Source organism: Solea senegalensis, linkage group LG10 (assembly GCF_019176455.1).
Source record: "Solea senegalensis isolate Sse05_10M linkage group LG10, IFAPA_SoseM_1, whole genome shotgun sequence".
In the NCBI taxonomy this organism is placed as follows: domain Eukaryota; kingdom Metazoa; phylum Chordata; class Actinopteri; order Pleuronectiformes; family Soleidae; genus Solea; species Solea senegalensis.
The window spans coordinates 17,100,911-17,121,175 of NC_058030.1; the positions used below are offsets into that span (position 1 = coordinate 17,100,911).

Consider the following 20,265-nt stretch of genomic DNA (forward strand, 5'->3'; position numbering starts at 1 on the left):
CAGGCATGGTCAGCGCTGCCCGTGCCTGCTTTAAAGAGTGCATTATCTTGTAACTCCCATTGACAACAACTGTGTTGATTGGCCTTTTAATGAAGATGTAAGAACACTCCAATCCAGTCAGATTTTTTCAACTTTTACTCCATGTGCTTCCCCAAATGTACGGAGTTCACATTTTTTACGTGAACCGATAGATGATGATATATATACGTTACTCATGAGGCCATTTAAAAACATATTGTGAGTGATTACCGCGGCATTGTTGGACAGGCAGAGACGGATTGTTGGTCGGAGTGGAGAAACACATTTTATTTATATTTATAGCCTGTTTGCTCTTTAATTGAGGCTGTTAATAACACAGAGCTGCTGCAGAAACTGCTAACAGATTTGGAGCAGTTCGCTCTCGCTCAGCTGCTGAGTGAACCAGGGCCGTTTGCTGGTTCAATGTACAGTCACGGTCAGTTAATCTTTACATTTAATGTGGTCTGTGATTCAATAGCGGTTTAACTTCCCCACCATCTGCTCACTGTCTGTCACTGTGCGCCCGTCACATACTGTATGTTCACGTGAGTAAGATCGTTATCGTAAACCACACCCACAACATAGATGACGCGCAAGGTTTTTCATTATCCTGCATTATTATAACAGCAATTCATTTCCCCTTTTTTGTATCTGTAACAGTAGTTTTTTTTTATTTTATTTCAATTCTGTAGTGAACAAATAGATAGAAAACGTCTATATCTGCTTATTGGGGGTTTAGAAGAGTGATTCTCCTGCATTAAAAATGAAGGAAATACTGTCTTTCTCATTGTCTCAATGTTTAAAAAGTGAAAATAAATGAATCATATTATCAAATTTCAAGTATCTATATAAATAGCAGCAGTTCATCGTGGACTTTCCTGTGTGAACAGTGATTGCTCAGCATCAATTTGACTCCGCCATGTGTTTCCATGTAATAGCAGCTGTATTGCTTTGCTGACTGTAATTAAAAAACATTTGTGTTAAGTCGGGAGGTTTGCGTAGTCAGCACAGATGAGTCTGTTTGGGCGTGTTTTCAATTCATTCATTCACACCGTTTCCTTTTTTTTTACATTAAAATACATTCGCGACCATGGGAAACTGGTGTAGTGTGTGCTCGGTGTACATCTGGGTTTCTCGTGTGATACAGTGTGAGCCTCCACATGCAGTCTCCCCAGTCTTGCCTGGCTGTTAGATCAGTGTTTGTGCGCTACCCCAGGGTTGCTCAGAGGGCAAGCCGAGTCCTGCTGCACATCAACAACAAGAGGCTATAATGAGCCAAATGTAAATAGTGTGTTTCCAGAGGGGAAGTGTGATGGGATTTGAGATGAACATCTGCTTCTTGTCTCCCACAGACTCAAGAGGACCACGAGGGTGAAACGGGGATCAAGTCCAAGGAGGCTCGCAAGTACATCTTTAACTGCTTGGATGATATGGCGCAGGTACGGGGGGGGTTTTAGTATCACAAAAGCACGACTCTTCCCTTCCTACAAATAACATATTACATTTATATTTTTTTGGTTTTCAATCACATCGCTTATTTGAAGACTATTCTAATCCTCGTCCAGTTTGATCCATCACACTCAAGAGAATTATCTATCAAATATTTGAAGCTGTTTTAAAATATTTATCCATGCCAGGCTTGAGCTCCAGATGCGCCGTAGCTCAGAATTTTGCAGAGTGCAGTGAACGCAGCTGTTCACTGTGAGCCCTCCTCAGTCCTGCCTCTGCTCTTCATTTTACTCAACCACTGTTTAATAAGTTACAGACAGACATTGGAGCTGAACATGTGGTGAGGCGGGTTAACTTGTTTGATAAGTAGAATTTGCTTCTTTCTTTCTTTCTTTTTTTTTTTACTTAAGCTGGAGTGAGTGTTGTGGCGACGTCCTCACTTTGTGCATCTGTTGTTCATGTAAGCGTATCTGGAGGGCGAGGGTCCACAATGTCATTCTCGCTGCCTAATTTTCTTTTTTTTCCACACACACACATGCATGCTACCACTTTTTTTCCTCATGCATGACTCAGCTGGTTTGCCCCTCTCTCCCCCGTAAGCCCTGCATGTCACCGCAGGAAGTGACTTGTATAGCAGGATAATATATAGAGAAGCACCGTCACTGAACTCTTAATGTTAATGTCACTTTTTTTTCCTCCCCCGCGTGACTCAGAGCGAATGGGAAAGTTCACATGTAGCCCTGACATTTTGATAGGACGTGTCCGACAGTGAGATAATAGTGAGTGTTGTTTTGTTCACCCTCACTCACCGCCAAATACTGGTTCTGCGGGGCGGATATTGCAGTGGTGATGGAAAATTACAATGTTTTTCCCAGGTCCCGTCAGATATCTGACAGGACTCTGTTGTCATCATGCTCCGTGGTCCGGCCTCGGAGCCAAGAGATAAGCATTAAGCGGGATAATTATTTTGCAATATGGTCATCTTAATACAAAAACCAGCAGCAGCAGCAGCAGCAGCAGCAGCAGCTTTTGGAAAGTGTCCAAATGGACACGCAACACATGGAACTACCTAAGTGATGGAGACAATTATGGTTGTCCAGTAGTGCCCAGGGCCGCTGTCATGCCTGTCTGGAATAACATGCGGTTGGCTGGCAGAAGATCATATCACTCCCTGATGGTTCACACACACACACACACACACAACAGGGAGAGAGAGTTTAATGAAACCAACCTACACTGGTATGATATCCCCTGGGTCATCTCTGTCTCTTACGCTTCAAGCTCTGTGTCCCATCCTCCTCTCACTGTTGCTGCCAGACTCCGCTTACTACAAAAACACGGAGGAGACACAGCAGAGCGGCACAGGCTTAATGTGGGAGAAAACGGCCTGTTCTGCCCCCATCTCACTATCCCCGACCATATAAACAAGTCAGCCTTGTGGACATCTGTCTCCGCGTGTATAATGGATGATGTAGCTGAAGGCCCTGCAAGACAGAGGGGCTGGGTGCCAGAGAGAGATAATGAACCTCCTTTCAGTCGTGGGAAATGTTGGGAGGCTTTGGTCACAAGTATGTCTCATATGAGTAAATCAGACACCAACTTAGAGCAAATTCAAGACCCGGCTTGGGTGGAAGGAAGGTCGGAACTGCTCGCAAAAAAGTCACTATTATCTCCGCTGATAGGAGTGAGACAGCATGGTCTTCGCCTCAATCTTTCTCTTATTACATGCGCTCACAGTAAAACACTCTTCCTTTCTTCTACTTCTCCTTCCCCTTCCACTGGGAAATAAAGTTTTTCAGGGGTGAATCTGCACACGTTTGTGATGCGTTGCAGGCGATGGGCTTGCATCGCGCACGCTTAGCGCCACACCTCCTGAGGTGCAGCCCTATCTGTCCCACTGCTGGACATCCGCTGTCCCCGCCTTTACTCCGCAGCAGCGTGTCAGTGCTTCTGAAGAGCACGGATGTGAGACGCGCAAGGTTGACCGCGTTAGCTGAAGCCCCAGTGATTTCTATGGACGAGTTGTAATCAAGGTTTGGAAGTGTCACATGTTGTCACTTTGAGTCACTCTCCGGAAATGGTGGTTTCAAAGATTTCTAAAGGTTTTTTTTTGGTTGGCATGAATGAGGTGGTTTTCCTTTAAAAGAGGAAAAACAAGGTCTTGTGTAATTGGTTCTATTGATCTTAATACATGTATTGACACTACATTACATTTTTATTCACAGTCCACCAAACACTTCCTTGAACAATCTCCTTGAAAATGCAGCAACCTTAGCAAAACAAATAATTAATTGTGATTTATGTGTAGAGTTGCATGAATCTCTAAAAAAAAAAAGTGCTTTACATGAATTTATGTATTTAATTTCCTGCATTACCGCAACACAAGAATATCTCATGTTTTTAAGTCATATTGCACATTCTTCACACACATTGAAAAACCCAAATATTCCTGTTTAGTTCATTAAAAAAGCCCTTCATTATCACCTGTTTCTGTGATATACATGTTTTGCTAATGAAAACGAGTGACCGTTCCTGAAACGTGAATATTTCCCGTCTCTCTAGTAAATCCAGACACTTCTTATTGTCCAGTGTGATAATTGTGGCGCGCCTCTGCTGTGCACGGGGCCACCAAACTGTGTGCATTTCCCCAAAGTCATCTCCTCCACGAGCAGAGGACAATGTGATTATTTCTCACCTCATTCTGCAGATTATTTCTTTATCACGACCAGCGGAGATGGCAAGCACAGAGGAATGGTTACAGAGTCTGAATAACCTGCATGGAGAAAGAGAATTGAATCAGATTTGTGGTGTTGACTGGCAGCACATCTGATAGCACCTGGAGCAGGCCTACAGATAAGCGCTGCGTCCTTATGAAAAACAGACCTGCTGCCTCTGCATGGCAGTCAAAAATAAACAGGGCTGTCTGTTTGTTGCCACTGTCCCTTGTCTCTGTCCTTGCACTAACTGGAGATGGGCTTGTTTGTCTAAATTTACCTTGTCCTGTTTCCCTCACTTCCTTCATTTTTTTTCCCCCCACGCCACATGACAAAAATCTAAATGTAAACCCCAGACCTTAAATGGATCCCTGCACATTCCGTACACTTGCATTAAATGTACGGTGTGTAGCATTTATCCACATTTATCACAGCTGAATATAGCTCACTTCACCTACGTAGCTCTCAGTTATCAAAACTCAAAACATGTTTTTGTTTGTCCGTTGTGGGCTACTGTGAAAACACCGTGGTCCAAATCACTTGCCCCAGCTCCTGATATCAATATGAAAGGCTCATTCTGAGGTTATGAAAAACAACAATTCATACCATCAGGCGATTGCACATTTATAAAAGAAATGAAGTATGAATATTTTATTTTCAGTATTTGCCAAAGGAGAATAATTTCACCTCAATTTTACACACTGGACCTTTAAAACAGACACTGTATGTGCTGCTTTTCCTAGTAAACCTTCGCTGCCGTGTTAAACTCTGATTAAAAAAAGCGAGAGAGCACCCTCAGAACATATTTAGGTTAAGTTTGAGGCACTCCGACTGGTCGTGTGAAAGAGTTCTTTTAAGACGAGCTAACGGCAGCATTTACTGGGTTCATGTTTTCTGTTTGCTTTAACATCTTGGGAAAAGATACAAATCTTAGTGAAGGCGCCAGGAGACTGCTCAAGCGTGCTATGAATACCAGTGCAAATGTTTGTAATGTCACTAAGGTGCAAGGTTATCACTGCGCTCTGTGACACACACACACACACACACACACACTCTGACACCCTAACTGATGAAGCCTTGTGAGTATTAATAGGTCTCTATGGGAATGAACTGCGGGTAAAGATTTTTTTTTTGTTGTCTGTACAAACACCGGAGACCTTGAATTTTCAATCAGCCATTTCAAATCCTGTGTTTGTGTGTTTGTTTCATGCGCCCAGGTGAACATGACATCAGATCTGGAGGGGAGCGACATGCTGGCCGAGAAAGCCGACAGGCGAGAGTTCATCGACTTGTTAACGAAGATGCTGACCATCGACGCAGACAAGAGGATCACCCCCATCGAAACGCTCAACCACCCCTTTGTCACCATGTCACATCTCCTCGATTTCCCACACAGCACACAGTAAGCGCTCGGCACGCCCGCGGCCACAGTCGCCACTTTCCTTAACAGTTAAGTTAAGACTCTCCCTCACTTTCTCCATTGCAGCGTGAAGTCGTGCTTCCAAAACATGGAGATCTGCAAGCGGCGCGTCAACATGTACGACGCCGTCAACCAGAGCAAGACGCCCTTCATCACCCACGTGGCCCCCAGCACCTCCACCAACCTCACCATGACCTTCAACAACCAGCTGAACACTGTGCACAGCCAGGTACGACTAAAAAAAAAAGAAAAAGAAAAAAAGACAAACACTCATAGTGAACTCCATATTATGTTAATTGTGGTTCGTGGTAATTCTGCAGCGTGAAGCATAATGACACAGACAGTGATATGTTAAATACACACACACACACAGATAATAACTTCACAATTGTGAAACATGTCAGAATGGATAATTACAGCTGAGCACCACCTAAATAATAATAACGCTGTATTTGCTGACAGACAGTCCAGCATCGTGTTAATCAAAAAACATCCAGATGTCAGTGGTTTGACGTCCGAGCCGCCTTTGAGCAGCTATTTGTCCCTTTGTTTTATGTTTTTCCATCCGCTCCTCCTGTCTGTCTGCACGTTTCCATGCTTGCAGGCCTGCCGCCCTGCCTTGGTGCATGCACTTTATATCTGTCTGCCTGCATTTCTGTCTGTGCCCCAGGTCCTGTGGGATTGTCACAAAGTGCTGATTACACACATGACAAGCCCGACTTCCTGCTTGCCTTGCGTTCTGCAGCTTTTCGGGCCTTAAGAATCCCTTTACCAGGCTTCCTCTCTTTTCCCTTCCTCTGCCTCTTGTCCTCTCCTGTCTGTTTTCTTCTTTCCTCCCGTGTCTATGGGTTGAGCCTGTAGTTGCTTTTCCTCCTTCATTCACACACACACACACACACACACACACAACGCCTCTGTGAATCGAAACTGCTGACTTTTGGCTATCGCCGGAATCACCGAGCATCAGGTTGCTAAGATTACACTTAGCGCCAACTGCTGCTATTTTGTCCTCCCATTGTAGCTTTTATTTGTGTCGTCAACTGTTATCAAGCCAGCTCACACTGTCGCGATGTGACAAAAGTCCCATCTTGCTGTGATTTAAATGAATTAGCATTCTCTCCCGGCTGCACCTGACTCTCGGGGCATTATAGACAGGCTTTGGATAGTGATTTATTCTGCATGATTTGCACTTGCGTGGCTGGGATGCATCTTGGGCTCGTATTTCGCTGCTCCTGTGCTTGTTTATGACGAGTGCCACAGTGCCATATTGATTAAGCTCCCTCCCCTGGTGTTCATTGAACACGCTAAAGAGAGCAAATGAAAAATGAAAGCGCCGTCTTTCGTATTTCCCTCCACCCCGTGTGCACTTTAATGAAAGGGCTAAAATTAGACGGCGTCTCGCGGAGCAAATACTACCTCGCGAGATGAGCAAACCGTGCCTCTTAAAAGCGTTTTTTCTTTTTAAGGATGTTCCCAGGCAGACTTAGGTATTCCACGTGTCTGCTTAATGGCTAAGACATGTCCGAGTTACCTAAGCTGACATGATTATAGAATGACTGTTGACTGTGAAATATTACTGCTGTCCCATGTATTGATCTGGGGCCTCGGTAGTGAGACTCTGACATCACGTTTTTGCTGCAGCTCATTTTTTTTTGAAACACTTACGCGATATTATCATATGATCTCCCCGTGTCTCTACCACTGCTTTTAATTATGATAATAAGGGTGAACGCGCATGTTGCCATAGTGTAATGATTTTTGAATCGTGCTCTCGGAGATGTAAAAAGAATCAATACATTTTCTGTCATGCATTATTCAGATCTGAAGGCTTTGGGGGTCAGAAAAAAAAATAAAAACCTGTAAATTATATAAAATGATCAGAGTGTCGGTGTAAATTTGCACTTGTGGTATTCTGCTCATTGACGATTAGTTATTCTATGGATTATCACATTGATTGCCTCTCTCCTCTCACAGCCCTTCTCTCCATTTAATTAATCAAATCAACAATGCGCATATTTTAAGAAAGATTGAAATCAGTCGTCCAATTTCCTCATTCTTCCTTCATGAAAGCATCAATGATGGATGCCTCACTATCCATCCTGCGGTTGTTGTTTTCTGTCTTCTCGCTCTGTTTTTACCCTGCCTGCTATTCAACCCCTCCCCTCCCTCTTGGAGCACTTCCACTTTCCCGTCACTCCCATCAGTACCTCCACTCTCATGATTTTTATTTTGGTCCCATCATTCCTTTAGGCCACCAGCCTGGCTCCCTCCTCCACCAACAATGCCACCCTTTCCTTTGCAAGTCCTGATGTCTCCATACTAAACTACCAATCTGCACTCTACCAGCCCTCAGCTGCCTCCATGGCAGCCGTGGCCCAGAGGAGCATGCCCCTGCAGCCGGGAGCTCCTCAGCTCTGCGCTGCCCGGCCCGACCCCTTTCAGCAGGCGCTCATTGTCTGCCCACCTGGCTTCCAAGGTAAGTAGGTCCTATAAATCAGTATGCATTTGCACAAAGAACTTTGGGCCTCGGCTGTGAACAACAGAGCGGCCACAGTACGAGGGGATTTTAGTCGACGCTCACAACCAGCCTTTGCTTCAAGCATTTGTCTGGTGCCATGAACACCAGGGAATTGATTAGAGGGTGATATGCTCCCCTTTCACCTTTTTTGTATTCGGTGATGTCTGGTTGACCCATTACATCACAAACCAGAACAACTTCAGCTGGAGAGCAAGTTGAGAACCGTTCCATCTTTCTTATATCAATTAACTCAAGCAGCATTTTATTCTGTAAGCTGACAAAGCATAAATCTGGTCTCCTCATCAGTCCAAAAAAAATGCACTGGGCTGGTTTCTTTTTTCTTGCTGTTGTCTTCTTCTATTATTTCCTGGACAAAGCACGGGGGTGGGAATCGTAAAAAATGTGCGCAGAGCCGCCAAGGCCACTTTGGTTCCAGTTGAATTTATAGTAATCCGACCCCCGATGGCATCATCTGGGTGTGTTATTCTGTCTTTGAGAAATTTGATTTAGTGCAGTTTCTGTCAGACTAAGGTTTTAGTTTGACTTGCACAGTAATAAGATTTGTTCTAATGTCATGTAAAAGGACAGAGTATAAACTCTCTTCCTGTGCCCTGCCGTTTTTTTTTTGGTTTTGCAGAATTCACCTATCTTTAGCAGTGACAATCATACCGTATGCACAGTTTTATTGAATGATAACTTGATGAGACAGTCAGGCATTTGAAAGGAAATTAAATATCTTTGTCTCATGCAAACTCGTTCCCCCTTGCTGTATCCTTTCTGTTTGCATTGGGAGGACAGAAGATCTCTGACTCATTATTTCATTTATTCATTCTTTCTGTAGAACGGGTGATTTTATTGTATTGTTCCTCACTATATTACGCTATTGTCATGACCACTGTTTTAGTTTCTCCGTAGCAGCATCGCTATATTTGAATAGAACATAGCAGAAAGGTTTTGACATCTGTTGAATGCAGATGAATCAGCTTTTAACCATGACCTGTTTCCTGAACTCTTACTCTAAGTTTGTAGATACAGCACAATGGTTGTTGTTTTTCCAGAATGGACACGTGTGGAGGTTCCTGCTGAACTTATTGACTTCCTATGTGCATGTGCTTCTTTTGTGCACAGGGCTGCAGGCGTCCCCTTCCAAGCATACCAGTTACTCCGTGCGTATGGAGAATGCTGTTCCCATAGTGACACAGGCCCCTGGTCCCCAGCCTCTGCAGATCCAGCCTGGTCTGCTCACACAGGTAAGAAGATTTAGGGTATCTGTGCGAAAACTACTTAGGGGGGGGGCGGGTCTTTCCAGTAACCCTGCCTGTGCAACTTGGAACTGCTTACATTCAAACAAAGCCCTCTGCATCCCTTATTTATAAGCTTTCACTAAGAATAGTATCTATTGATGGAGGTTGGAAATTACTCAGTGTTCGTGACCCTGCTCCTTGTTGGCAGCTGTTTTTGGTTTTTTTCGGAGCGCTCCTCTGTGCCTTGCTCCCTGCCTCCCTCTCCTCCTCACTCTCTCTCCTGCGCTGCGCTCTCCTGGAGGCTGAGGCTGCTTCGGTCTGATGCTTACAAAGGCAGGAGCCTTTCACACAGAGAAGGCCCCTCACCGGAGCCTGCACAGCGTAGCCGGAGCTCCAGCTCCTAATATACAGTTGTTGGAAGTAACAGAGAGTGACTGTGCATCGCTCTCTCGCTCACTCTGCGCGCACACATGCTGCAGACATTGACGCACACGTCTCTTTCCCTATGGAAATTTCCATGAAGGCTTAAAATATCCCTGAGAATCCATGGAGTTTTGAAGTGGTCCCTTATCTCCAGTTAATCATGCAGTAGGCAGGCAGGAAGCAAGCGCTGTGTGTGCACGGGTTCATGCCGCGGCTGTATTTCTATGGCAAGTTAATCTGTCAGATACCAAATGGTGATTAGGGCTGGTTCCAAATCAGTCGCGCCAAAGTGCAGGCCTAAGAGAATTGTGGAAGGTAAAGGGAAGCTTGGATGAGGCTGTACATGACCAGATAACATCTGTGTTCGGGGCTTTGAAATCATCAAAATGCTATATCCAAATTAAAAGGCACTGCGGTTTTATGGTTAAAATGAACAAAATGGAGTGATGGTGAAATTCTGCAGCGCCACAGAAATGCAGAAACGAGAACATATGTTTATTAATAGATTTCCAAAAATGTCAAATCATCAGGATTTGGATCCGTTTTCTGGGGGGATTTTTTTTGACAGTCAATATTTGTCAGAATAAATACAATATGATTTTAAGTCCACATTATGCAGCCCTCGTCTGCAGTCGTGTGCTCAGGCCTTTCAGGGGGCAGAGGCTCAAGTCAAACAAAGGACATCCTTTACAATTATTCATTAAAAAAAGAAAAACAACGTTCCAGTGGCAGATCTTACTTACATATGAATTATTTCAATAACCATACACTCAGATACAGATGTTTAATAGGCCTGCCTTATTCCACAAAATGACTGAATGAAAAAATGACTGCTATCTCGCAGGAATCACTAATCAAATACATATTACTGCACACTTTTTATTTGATTTGATGCTTTGGTCCACGACAGGAAAATGTGAATTTATATGAATTAGAAAAAGAAATGAATAGCAATGTCTTTCAAAAGGGGCTTTTAACCTGGTCAGAGGTCAAAAGGGCAGGTGCTTTAATGCCATAAGTGGTCTGTTTCCGCACATCCATGCTAATCTGTGTGTAAAATATCACGTGCAGATCATATACAGCTGCCAGTCTGTCGTGTGCAGACTGCAACCCCTGTCTGCGCACACGTTCAACAAAGACTGGCAGTAGTTAACCTGAGCAGATGGTTCTATAGACCAGCGAGCAGCACACCTAATAGCCGAGTGTGTGTGTTTATTCTTTTACCGTGGGAGGTCTCCCAGGCTTGGCTGAGGCACTGTTTTCCTCTTTGCTACATTCTCCCGAACCTGTGCCTCTGCCCACCCACCGCTCAATGTCTCCCTCCCTGCACCTTTCACACCACCTCGTACCCCGCGCAAGTGTACCCCAAGCTCCTTTGGTGTGCAGAGAGGGAGCAGAGTGAAGGAGGCACCATGCAGGGAGGCAGGGAAACCAGCAGGACCTTTATCTGGCGCAGGAATGCAGAAAATGTGGAAACAATTGGGGAGTGAGAGCCCAGGCTTTCAAAGCCCCGAGGTGACAAAGGGTTTTCACCCAAGGAGTGTAGGTCAAAGTGGGAGGCAGTGAGCTGTTGATAGTGATGGCAGGGCTCGGAGAAGAACGAAAACTGGTTACACAACACAGACACCCAGTAAGACAGGTATGTGGAGTGCCAGGAATGGCGATAGATTGAGCCGAAGGTGCAGCAGGAGACGGATGGATGTATTAGTGACTCCTAATGGCATGTTGATAAAAGGCCATGGGTGTGTTCTGACATGTAAAGAACATCTCCAGCCGCAGAATGTTCCATTAGAGATGTCAGTCAATCAGAGCCCAGACAAGGCCTGCAGCTGTCCCCCTGCAGCACGTCAGCGACAGCCTGGCTGTTCTGGACCTTGCAACCTACCTTCAGTCAGTGTCAACAAGCTGGCAGGACAGACACAGGACACATGTCTCCGAATATCACGACTGACGATGAAACGAAAGTAAAACTTAAGAGACTTTATGCACAAATTACTTTTTTGTGTGCTGTCCTTTTACTCGCGTGCTCTCTCCTTCTCCCTCTTTATCTAACTCTGCTTAAACGCGTGTGCTGCAGCACATACTGATGCTGTTGTAAATAGATGTGCAAATGGTATTAAAGGAACAATTCATTAGCCCTGACATTAAAGTGCCAATCAATAGCACTGCATTAAACTATTAGGATTACACACAGTAATGCACCAGGCTTGCCTAGGTATGCGTACACCCACACACACACACACACACGCCGACCTTAGGGCACATTACGTTTGATTTTCCTCCTGCGCTGCATCAGACATACAAAGAAGCTTATCTAAAAGCAGCTTCAATGGGCCAATGAAATAATTAGAACACAGGTTGATTTGATGTAAGTTAAGCAAACAATGAAAATAACTAGCACACAGAGACAAACACACGGGCTCAGTCTCTCATACACAGACAGAAAGGAGATGCTCTACATCTTCATTAAGTCCTTGGGTCTTATCTCTTTTGTCAATGGGTGTGTCCTTGACGCTGGTGAGAGTTCATCTTGCACACCCACGAGCTGGTTTAAACCAGCACTCGTGTACTTTTGATAAGATAAAGTCATTCATCACAACACCCACAAACTAATCAGCTCATTTTTTTTATTCTCACACATTTAGGGGAAACCTTTGCAGTTCATTAAAAACTTTATCAAAGATTCCATATAATATACAAACATTACATTTTACATTTTTGTATGTGTGTGTCCTGTTTTTTTTTCCATGTTGTCTTAACCTCACTCTGTGTTCTTGTACCTCAGCAGGCCTGGCCCAGTGGCACCCAGCAGATTCTGCTGCCTCCCGCCTGGCAGCAGCTCACCCACACCTCAGTCCAGCACGCCACTGTCATCCCGGACTCCATGAGCAGCACACAGCCTCTCGCCAATTGGAGGTGAGCAACTCGGCTTTTCACGCTTCAGTTCTCGCTTTTAACACGCAGCTTCACGTCTGAGTATTTTGGCCTCAAGTTCTTAAAAGCACTCTTCTTCACACAACGTTTCGTTGGAGAAATCATTCCAAGAGGTGGATATGTGTCATTTTAAAGCTTCAAAAATCACAGCACTTTGTAAAACCGATAGTAATATATAGTAAGAGGGGTAAGTGTGTAGCCTGTAGTCTTTCACTTGAATAGGTTTCAATGGTTTATGGCTTTATAGGTCAAAATGTGCTCTAGGAAGATGCCGTGGCATAGGACTGATTGACCGAGGATGCCTTGACAGCTTGTCCCGCATGTTCGGTGAATCACCGTCCCCATGTGAGCACTGCTGCTTGTAGAAGTGCAGATTTACCTCAGGGATAGACACTATGTATATGTACCGTATGGAGCGACATGTCGAGTGTATCCTGTCATGGCAAAGGCTAAATTTATGGATGGGTAAATGAGAGAGGGCAATCTGTAGGGAGACAAGGAGGCTGCAGGTACGTAATGTGTATGTGTCGTGGGCTGCTTGGGTCATGTATTCTCAGATTCATTCAAAGCTGTCCATCTGTGACCAGACGTCACCCTCCCCTCCCCTACTTTCCCTCCCTTCCCCGGCCAGTGGCAGCTCTCTTGTCCTCTGAGAGATGATGGGAAAGTGTCGCACTTCCTCTGCAGAGCTATCGCTCCACAGCTGCTGGTGTCAGCTCCTCTGCCCTCCCTCCCTGCTCGCTCCCTCTCCTCATTTGAAGGTCTTAGAAAAGTTAGCTGCTGCCACCGACTGGTTTCTGTGGGAAATACTAACCTGTCCTCCTCCTATTCCCCCCACACCAATATTGGATTTAGTGATCGTTATCATCATTTCGTACTTGAAAAATCTCAGTGACTGGTTTCACATTTTTGTAATGAAGTAAACTGTGCTCTGTTACAGGAATGCCCACCCTCATGGCAGCCATTACAATCCCATCATGCAGCAGCCAGCCTTGTTGGCTGGCCACGTCACAATCCCATCCAATCAGACGCTTAATGTGGGCGTGGCACATGTAATGAGGCAGCACTCGACCAATAACAACTCCTCTTCCAAAAAGAACAAACAGCACCAGATGTCTGCCAGGTAACACTGTCACAGTCCTGTGGCTCTAGGCTTTACAAGAAGACCGTGACATGGCATGGTTTTTCACGTTGACGTCTTTAAGCACGTGTCCTCATCAGGCTCCCCGTCTCTGTTCTTTTTATCAGGAACATGTCAGCCTATGAGGTGTCATCCTCGCAGGCAGTGCTGTCCCCACAGCGCTCCAAGAGGGTGAAGGAGAACACGCCCCCACGTTGTGCCGTGCTGCAGAACAGCTCGGCCTCCAACTGTCCGCCCCCGCAGACGTGTGGAGGCGGCGGGTGGGGGGCTAACGAAGCACAGCAGGCGTCCAGCACCACTCATGACCATCAGCACCAGCACCACGTCCCCAGACAGACCATCATCATCCCCGACACGCCCAGCCCCGCAGTCAGCATCATCACCATCAGCAGTGACACAGATGAGGACGATGACCATAAACAAAACAACAGGTCAGTTCTGGGGGATTTGGGCATGAATGTGGTTCTGTGTACACACGCTAAAGAAATGTGTGTGTGCTGTAAAGACAATGAAGCTTTCATTCACTAACTGTGCTGACTTTGAATTTGTCAAACATGATGTCATGTCATGTTACTGTTACTAACGCTTCTCTGTGTTAAGTGCAAAATGTAACACTGAATTTATAACTTGCAAAAACAAGGCGTGATACATGAGCAAAGAATTTAGAGCTCAATTTAGATGTTGTAATATTAGATTTTCTTACTTACTCAAATGAACTTTCTTCCTACTCATTCCCTTTTATTCCGTTTCCTCCAGCTCATCGTCAAAGCAGAGGAAGAATGTCATCAGTTGTGTGACCGTTCACGACTCACCAGACTCGGACTGCTCCATCAACAACAGCCCCTACACTGTGGCGTCCAGACACACCAACAACAACAACAACTACGACACAAAGACCACCATACTGGACAACTACAACAATGGGAACCCCCGCACCATCATCATCCCCCCTCTCAAAACCCAGAACAGTGAAGTCCCGATAGATTGTGAGCGCCTGATGCCAGGTAAAGGTGTTCTAGCTTAAAGCTCAGCCTCAAGCAATAGCTCGTGACCATGATGGTGTAAGGTGTTGTTGTCAGTGAAGTTGCTGATTCCCTCATCAACCCAATGTGTGTCCTCTGCTCCGCAGATGTAATGAACCATCAAAACTCTGCGTACAAGTTTAAATCCTCCAATGGAGTGGTATCTGGCAATAATCACATACCAGGTGTTGTCACTGGAGGCGGGTCCTACCGACAGCAGCGCTCAGGGCCACACCCCCTCCAGCAGCAGCCTCTCAATCTCAGCCAGGTGAGGAGAAACGTGAAAACTCAAGTGTATGAATGTGTCTCCAAACCAAATCGTAACCTAATTCTTTTCAAGACTTTATGTTTTTCAGTATCGTTTCATACATTCTGCTTTCCAGTTAGTTCCTGGTTCAGTAGTCGTGGTTCCTCAATGTACACCATCCATTCATCCGTCTTCTACCACTTTATCCTCCACATGAGGGTCGCGGGAGGGCGCTGTGCCAGTCTCAGTTGACACAAGGCGATAGACGAGGTCACACCCTGGACAGATCGCCAGTCCATCACAGAGACACACACATAGACAAACAAGCATTCACTCTCACACTTTAGGTCAATTTACAGTGTCCACTTTAACTAATCTCCATATTGCATGTTTTTGGACTGTGGGAGGAACCCGGAGAACCCGGGGAAAACCCACGCACACACAGGGAGAACCTGGGTCTTCTTACTGCAAAGGCACGAGTGCTAACCACTACACCAACTGTGTGGCCCCTCAGTGCACACACAATGTGAAATAGTACACAGAAATATTAACAAAATAAAAAGTAAAGGAAAAGACGTATCAACATTTAATCTGTGTACTGTCCACTGTATTTTAGATAACTGTGTTCCACTTTCTTTCAAATTAATCTTCCATTTTACTTATTCTGTGACGGATCTTCTCCATGAGTTGCACTTCCATCTTTCCGACTATATCTGGAGCATTTTTTAATCGTTTTAATGCTGTGATTCGATACGATATTCACCTACAGTACAGGTACATTATTCCCCCTCTTAATCTCTTACTATTTTACCTCTTCCAGGCCCAGCAGCACATGGTAGCAGAGCGAAACGCGGGTCATCGACGTCAGCAGGCTTACATCACGCCCACCATCGCCACTCAGGCCCCGTACTCCTTCCATCACAACAGCCCCTCTCACACGGCCAACGTTCACCCACACTTGGCTGGCCCACACCTGCCAAGCCAACCCCACCTTTACACCTACACGGCTCCTGCTGCTCTGGGTTCGACCAGCACAGTGGCCCACCTCGTGGCGTCACAAGGCACGGCGCGCCATGCGGTCCAGCATGGAAGCTATCCACCAAGCATCGTCCACCAGGTCCCAGTCAGCATGGGCCACAGGGTGTTACCCTCACCCACGCTGCACCACAGTCAGTACCAGGCCCAGTTTGCCCATCAGGCCTACATCAGCGCCTCGCCCGCCTCCACTGTCTACACTGGATACCCGCTGAGTCCCACCAAGGTCAACCAGTACCCTTACCTCTAGAGAAGACACTGACTGACACTGGAGCGCCTGACCCAGCACTGCTGCTTTTCCTTGAACCTGCCCGCCCCAAACCCTGTCCACATCCTGAACACCCTGTCCTCAACCTCAGACATAAACAGAGACAGAGGAACATGCAATCCTCATGAAACTTCACGTATAACTTGAAGATATAATGACATAAGAGAAAAAAGATTCACAGTCTCTCTCTGGAAGGGAAAGATGGAGGAATTTTCGAGGGGTACCGTACGTTCAAGATGATTTCTTTCACTTTTGTTTTCTTATTCCTCAAAGGGCCAGTTTTTGTTTGGTTTTTTTTGCTTTTATTTGTCTATTCTTTGCTTTATTTTATGTGAAAAGCATTGTCTCAGTAGTTTAACAGGGAGGTTTGAAAGAGGCCTTTTGGGACAGTGGAGATTTCCTGTTTTGTTTTCTTTTATTCCCCTCTTAAATTTGGGATGTGACTGTTGAACAGGGGTTACTGACTGGAAGTTTGGAATCCCAAGAGATTTGGAAGAAGGTGAAATACGGAAACCTGCTGCTCTTCAAAGAAAAAAAAATATTGATGGCCTTGAACTGTCTTAGTATTTCCAAATCATTCATGGTGTGGGGAAAAAGAAAGGCAACTTCCCCCACTCCACCTTCTCCAGTCGAGGAGGCTTCTGGAAATATAACCAACAGAAGACAACAAACTTTTTAGCGCATTTATAGAAATTTTTCATTTTTATTTCACGTTTATGATGATATTTGCGTTTTAGCTAGGTGTCTTAGCTGGGCCCCGTTCTTAGAATGTAGCAGTCAGCACCTGTTTGTTTTAAGGTTTTTCCTTTTTTTTGTTTTTTTTTTCCCCCTGATACCAATAGATTTATTTGTTCCCCTTTTTTTCAATGTGATTGCACAAAGTGGTTATAATAACATAGGCATGTACAACGTGATTGTCTGTGTGTGCTACTGTCAGCCATGCGTGCGTAGTCCTCTCCTCAAAACCCTCTCCAGTCTTTAGATTTCGACCATCGTTCCCTTGTAGTGCCTTACAGATTTTACAACACAGTTTACTTGGCTTGGATCCTGAAAGCCACAAGAGTCTATAGCTATTTGTAGAGAGACATGTTTTCCCGGTGTGACATTCTCGTCTGGACAGTTGTAGCTTTCTTCCAGGTGTAGGCTCAGCCCTTGCTGTTGTTCCTAAAGACGGCTGACCATAGATTAATAGGGATTAATGTCAGAGTCGGTACCACATTGTGCTATTGTACGACGTGTGCATGAAATAACTTGTTTGGGGTACTCACCAAAGTCATAGATAAATTCTTGTCATATTCCCTCGGGATTTTTATGTAAATATGAAAATGTACAGTCGAGCTGTAGCTGCAAACCTCACACAGTGGAACCCAAAACGTGGCTTTAGGTCGGATTATATTCGTTCTTTGTAATCGCACAAGGGAATGCATGCACGTGTGATTACAGGGCAGAGATGTTTGCTCAGTTTTTCACGCACAGGGAATGAGTTGCAGATAACAAGGTGTTGTGACACAGCAGAGGTCGTTTTTTTGTTTGTTTGTTTTTAAAAAGGTTAAGAGCTAGTCAGAAAAGAAGGGCCTGACAGAAAGTGATTGTTGCCATGACAGTGATTCTGCGAGGTCAGATATCGGTGGTTGTTTGAGAGAGATACTGTGTAGGCACGAGAGGGGCTGGTTGAAGGCATAGGTCAGTTTAGGTTGAGGGCAGGGCGAAACGCTCTATCTTAAATGGGACTACAATGGTAGCAAGTTGGCACTGAGCAGGTTGATAGTGACACTGAGCCTGGGTGGTTGGTAGGAGCCGCAGAGGCACAACCGTGCCTGAATGCAAACTTAGAATTCCGACTTGGTTCCTTCATTTTTTAAACTGTGTATTTCTTCAGCAAAAAGAATTGGACGTTATTGGTTGCGTTTGAGGTTTGGGTAGAACAGAACAGAAGGGAAAAGCCACAGTATACACCTGGAAGGGCACCTTGTGGACTTTTTTGTTGCCACTGTCCATTTGTCTTTGTTGCCAGATACACCGCAGACATCTTCACGCCGGCCAGACGGAAACCCAAACCCTTAGAGAACCAATAGGGCTGTCGCTTTGTGTGTTTGACGCTTTATTTAACAGACTCCATTTATTCCTTGTAGCCAATGACTCAAAACAATCTCCTCTTGTTCATTAGTCCTCCTGAACGTGGGCACATGAAAGGTTGTAGTGAAGGCCTTCCCCCTCTCCATCATGGTATGCCATAGTACTTTGCATTTGAAGTGATTTTGTTTTCTTTCTTTCTTTCTTTCTTTCTTTCTTTTTTAACTTAAGACTATGTTGAACTTTTTTGACATGGCTGTAGTACATGTTGTGTTTATTTTTAGAGATTGTTGCAATAATTCTTGTGGATGTTATCTGTATGTGTGCGAGTGTGTGTGTGTGTGGGTGTTTTTATTAAATGTCAGGCTCATTTCTATTTTATAACCTGGGGATTGATGTACAGTAATATTTAGTATTCCGTGGAGGTGGGTGCACCTGTGTAAAGTGTCGCAACACTACTGGCGATCGTCAGTGTTGCGTTGACGATGACCCAATGGGGCTCCTATAGATGCGTATTTTGGTTTGAGGGCGCCACACATCACAGTGGTTTTTTCATCCTGGTACGTTTCATCCCTAAAAAGGTATCCACTCTCTATCAGCTCCAGCATGCAAGCCCTGTATTAGGGCACTGAAAGATGTGATTACATAGTAGGTTGCTAGTTACATCTTCTCTGATCCGTCGTTGTCTTTTTTTGTTGTATTATTATTATTATTGTTATTATTATTTGTGCTACTTTATTTCCTCTCGCTCAACGGGGCCTAAGCGCACGTGCATAAGGGAGATGATTTTCCGTGTGAATCACTTGGCTCCTCCGTTATGAGACAGACTACTGAAACATTCCACTGTTTTGAGGGAATTTGGTGTCACTCACGCTGTCTTGTCCTCGCTCCTCCACATGGACAGTGTTGTCATGCTTTTGACTTTTTACCCCCCACCAAAGAAATGAAACAAAATTGTCCATGTCACAGCACAGCATACAGTAGTAGAGTACAAGCAATCGTCTACAACATTGCTAGAGCAGATAGGCAATAATAACTCCTGGTCATATTGTTTTACCCCCAAGCAAGTGCATTTGTGTACACAGGGAGGATTTACCGAGCATACAGTTCAGTTATAAATTTGTTTATTATATACATTCAACTCTTAGCGCTGCAGTCTGTTTATGGATCACTCTGTTTCCCTGTCATCACTCCACAAACTTTGCTCCTGTCTTAGGCTGATGATCGATAATTATCCAACCTTTTCCAAATTGTTTGACAAGCCAGTTTCTTTTATTTCTTTTTTTTTATGTTGTTCATGGCGTAGCTTTATCGGTGTTGTAAGAAAATGTTTGTTAAAAGAAAACATAAACGTTTGTTTTACATTTGTGTGCCATGGAATAGAATGACATGTTAAAATGAATTTGAAAAAAACAAAACAAAACTATACCTTTAAAACCACGGTCACCTGCACAAAATGAATGTAACGTGACCGTGCGACATTTGAAATGGCTTTAGATCGTTCTCGGCTGGTGACCATTCATTTGATCTCTACACTGTTTGTGGCCATGCATGATGCAATAATTGTACATCGTATCTCCAGCAAAATCCCATATGAGACAAACAACGTGTAATTACCACTGTCTTCATGATCAGGGATTATAGATTAATCACTATTTTCTCAATTGCAACATCCAACGAGTAGAAGCCCTGTATGCGCAACGTCGTGGAAAATTACTTGACCTGTATGATATAATTGTCTGTCACACTGTTTCACATA

At 44.7% G+C, this 20,265-nt stretch overlaps 1 protein-coding gene across 3 annotated transcripts in view; it reads left to right on the top strand.

The window, feature by feature from the left end:
• hipk2 (homeodomain interacting protein kinase 2) overlaps window positions 1-16,853 on the top strand; it is a 69,398-nt gene extending 52,545 nt beyond the window's left edge. Inside the window, exons 5-15 of one of the 3 annotated variants that reach the window (XM_044036709.1) lie at window positions 1,371-1,457; window positions 5,399-5,583; window positions 5,668-5,830; window positions 7,852-8,077; window positions 9,248-9,369; window positions 12,572-12,702; window positions 13,661-13,843; window positions 13,969-14,292; window positions 14,618-14,865; window positions 14,991-15,151; window positions 15,951-16,853. In XM_044036709.1, the coding sequence (XP_043892644.1) occupies window positions 1,371-1,457; window positions 5,399-5,583; window positions 5,668-5,830; window positions 7,852-8,077; window positions 9,248-9,369; window positions 12,572-12,702; window positions 13,661-13,843; window positions 13,969-14,292; window positions 14,618-14,865; window positions 14,991-15,151; window positions 15,951-16,415 (2,295 nt within the window). In that variant the 3' untranslated portion in view covers window positions 16,416-16,853. The remainder of the gene's footprint in view (window positions 1-1,370; window positions 1,458-5,398; window positions 5,584-5,667; window positions 5,831-7,851; window positions 8,078-9,247; window positions 9,370-12,571; window positions 12,703-13,660; window positions 13,844-13,968; window positions 14,293-14,617; window positions 14,866-14,990; window positions 15,152-15,950) is intronic. The other 2 variants (XM_044036710.1, XM_044036711.1) reach the window with 2 other exon arrangements.
• Window positions 16,854-20,265: the final 3,412 nt, after the last annotated feature.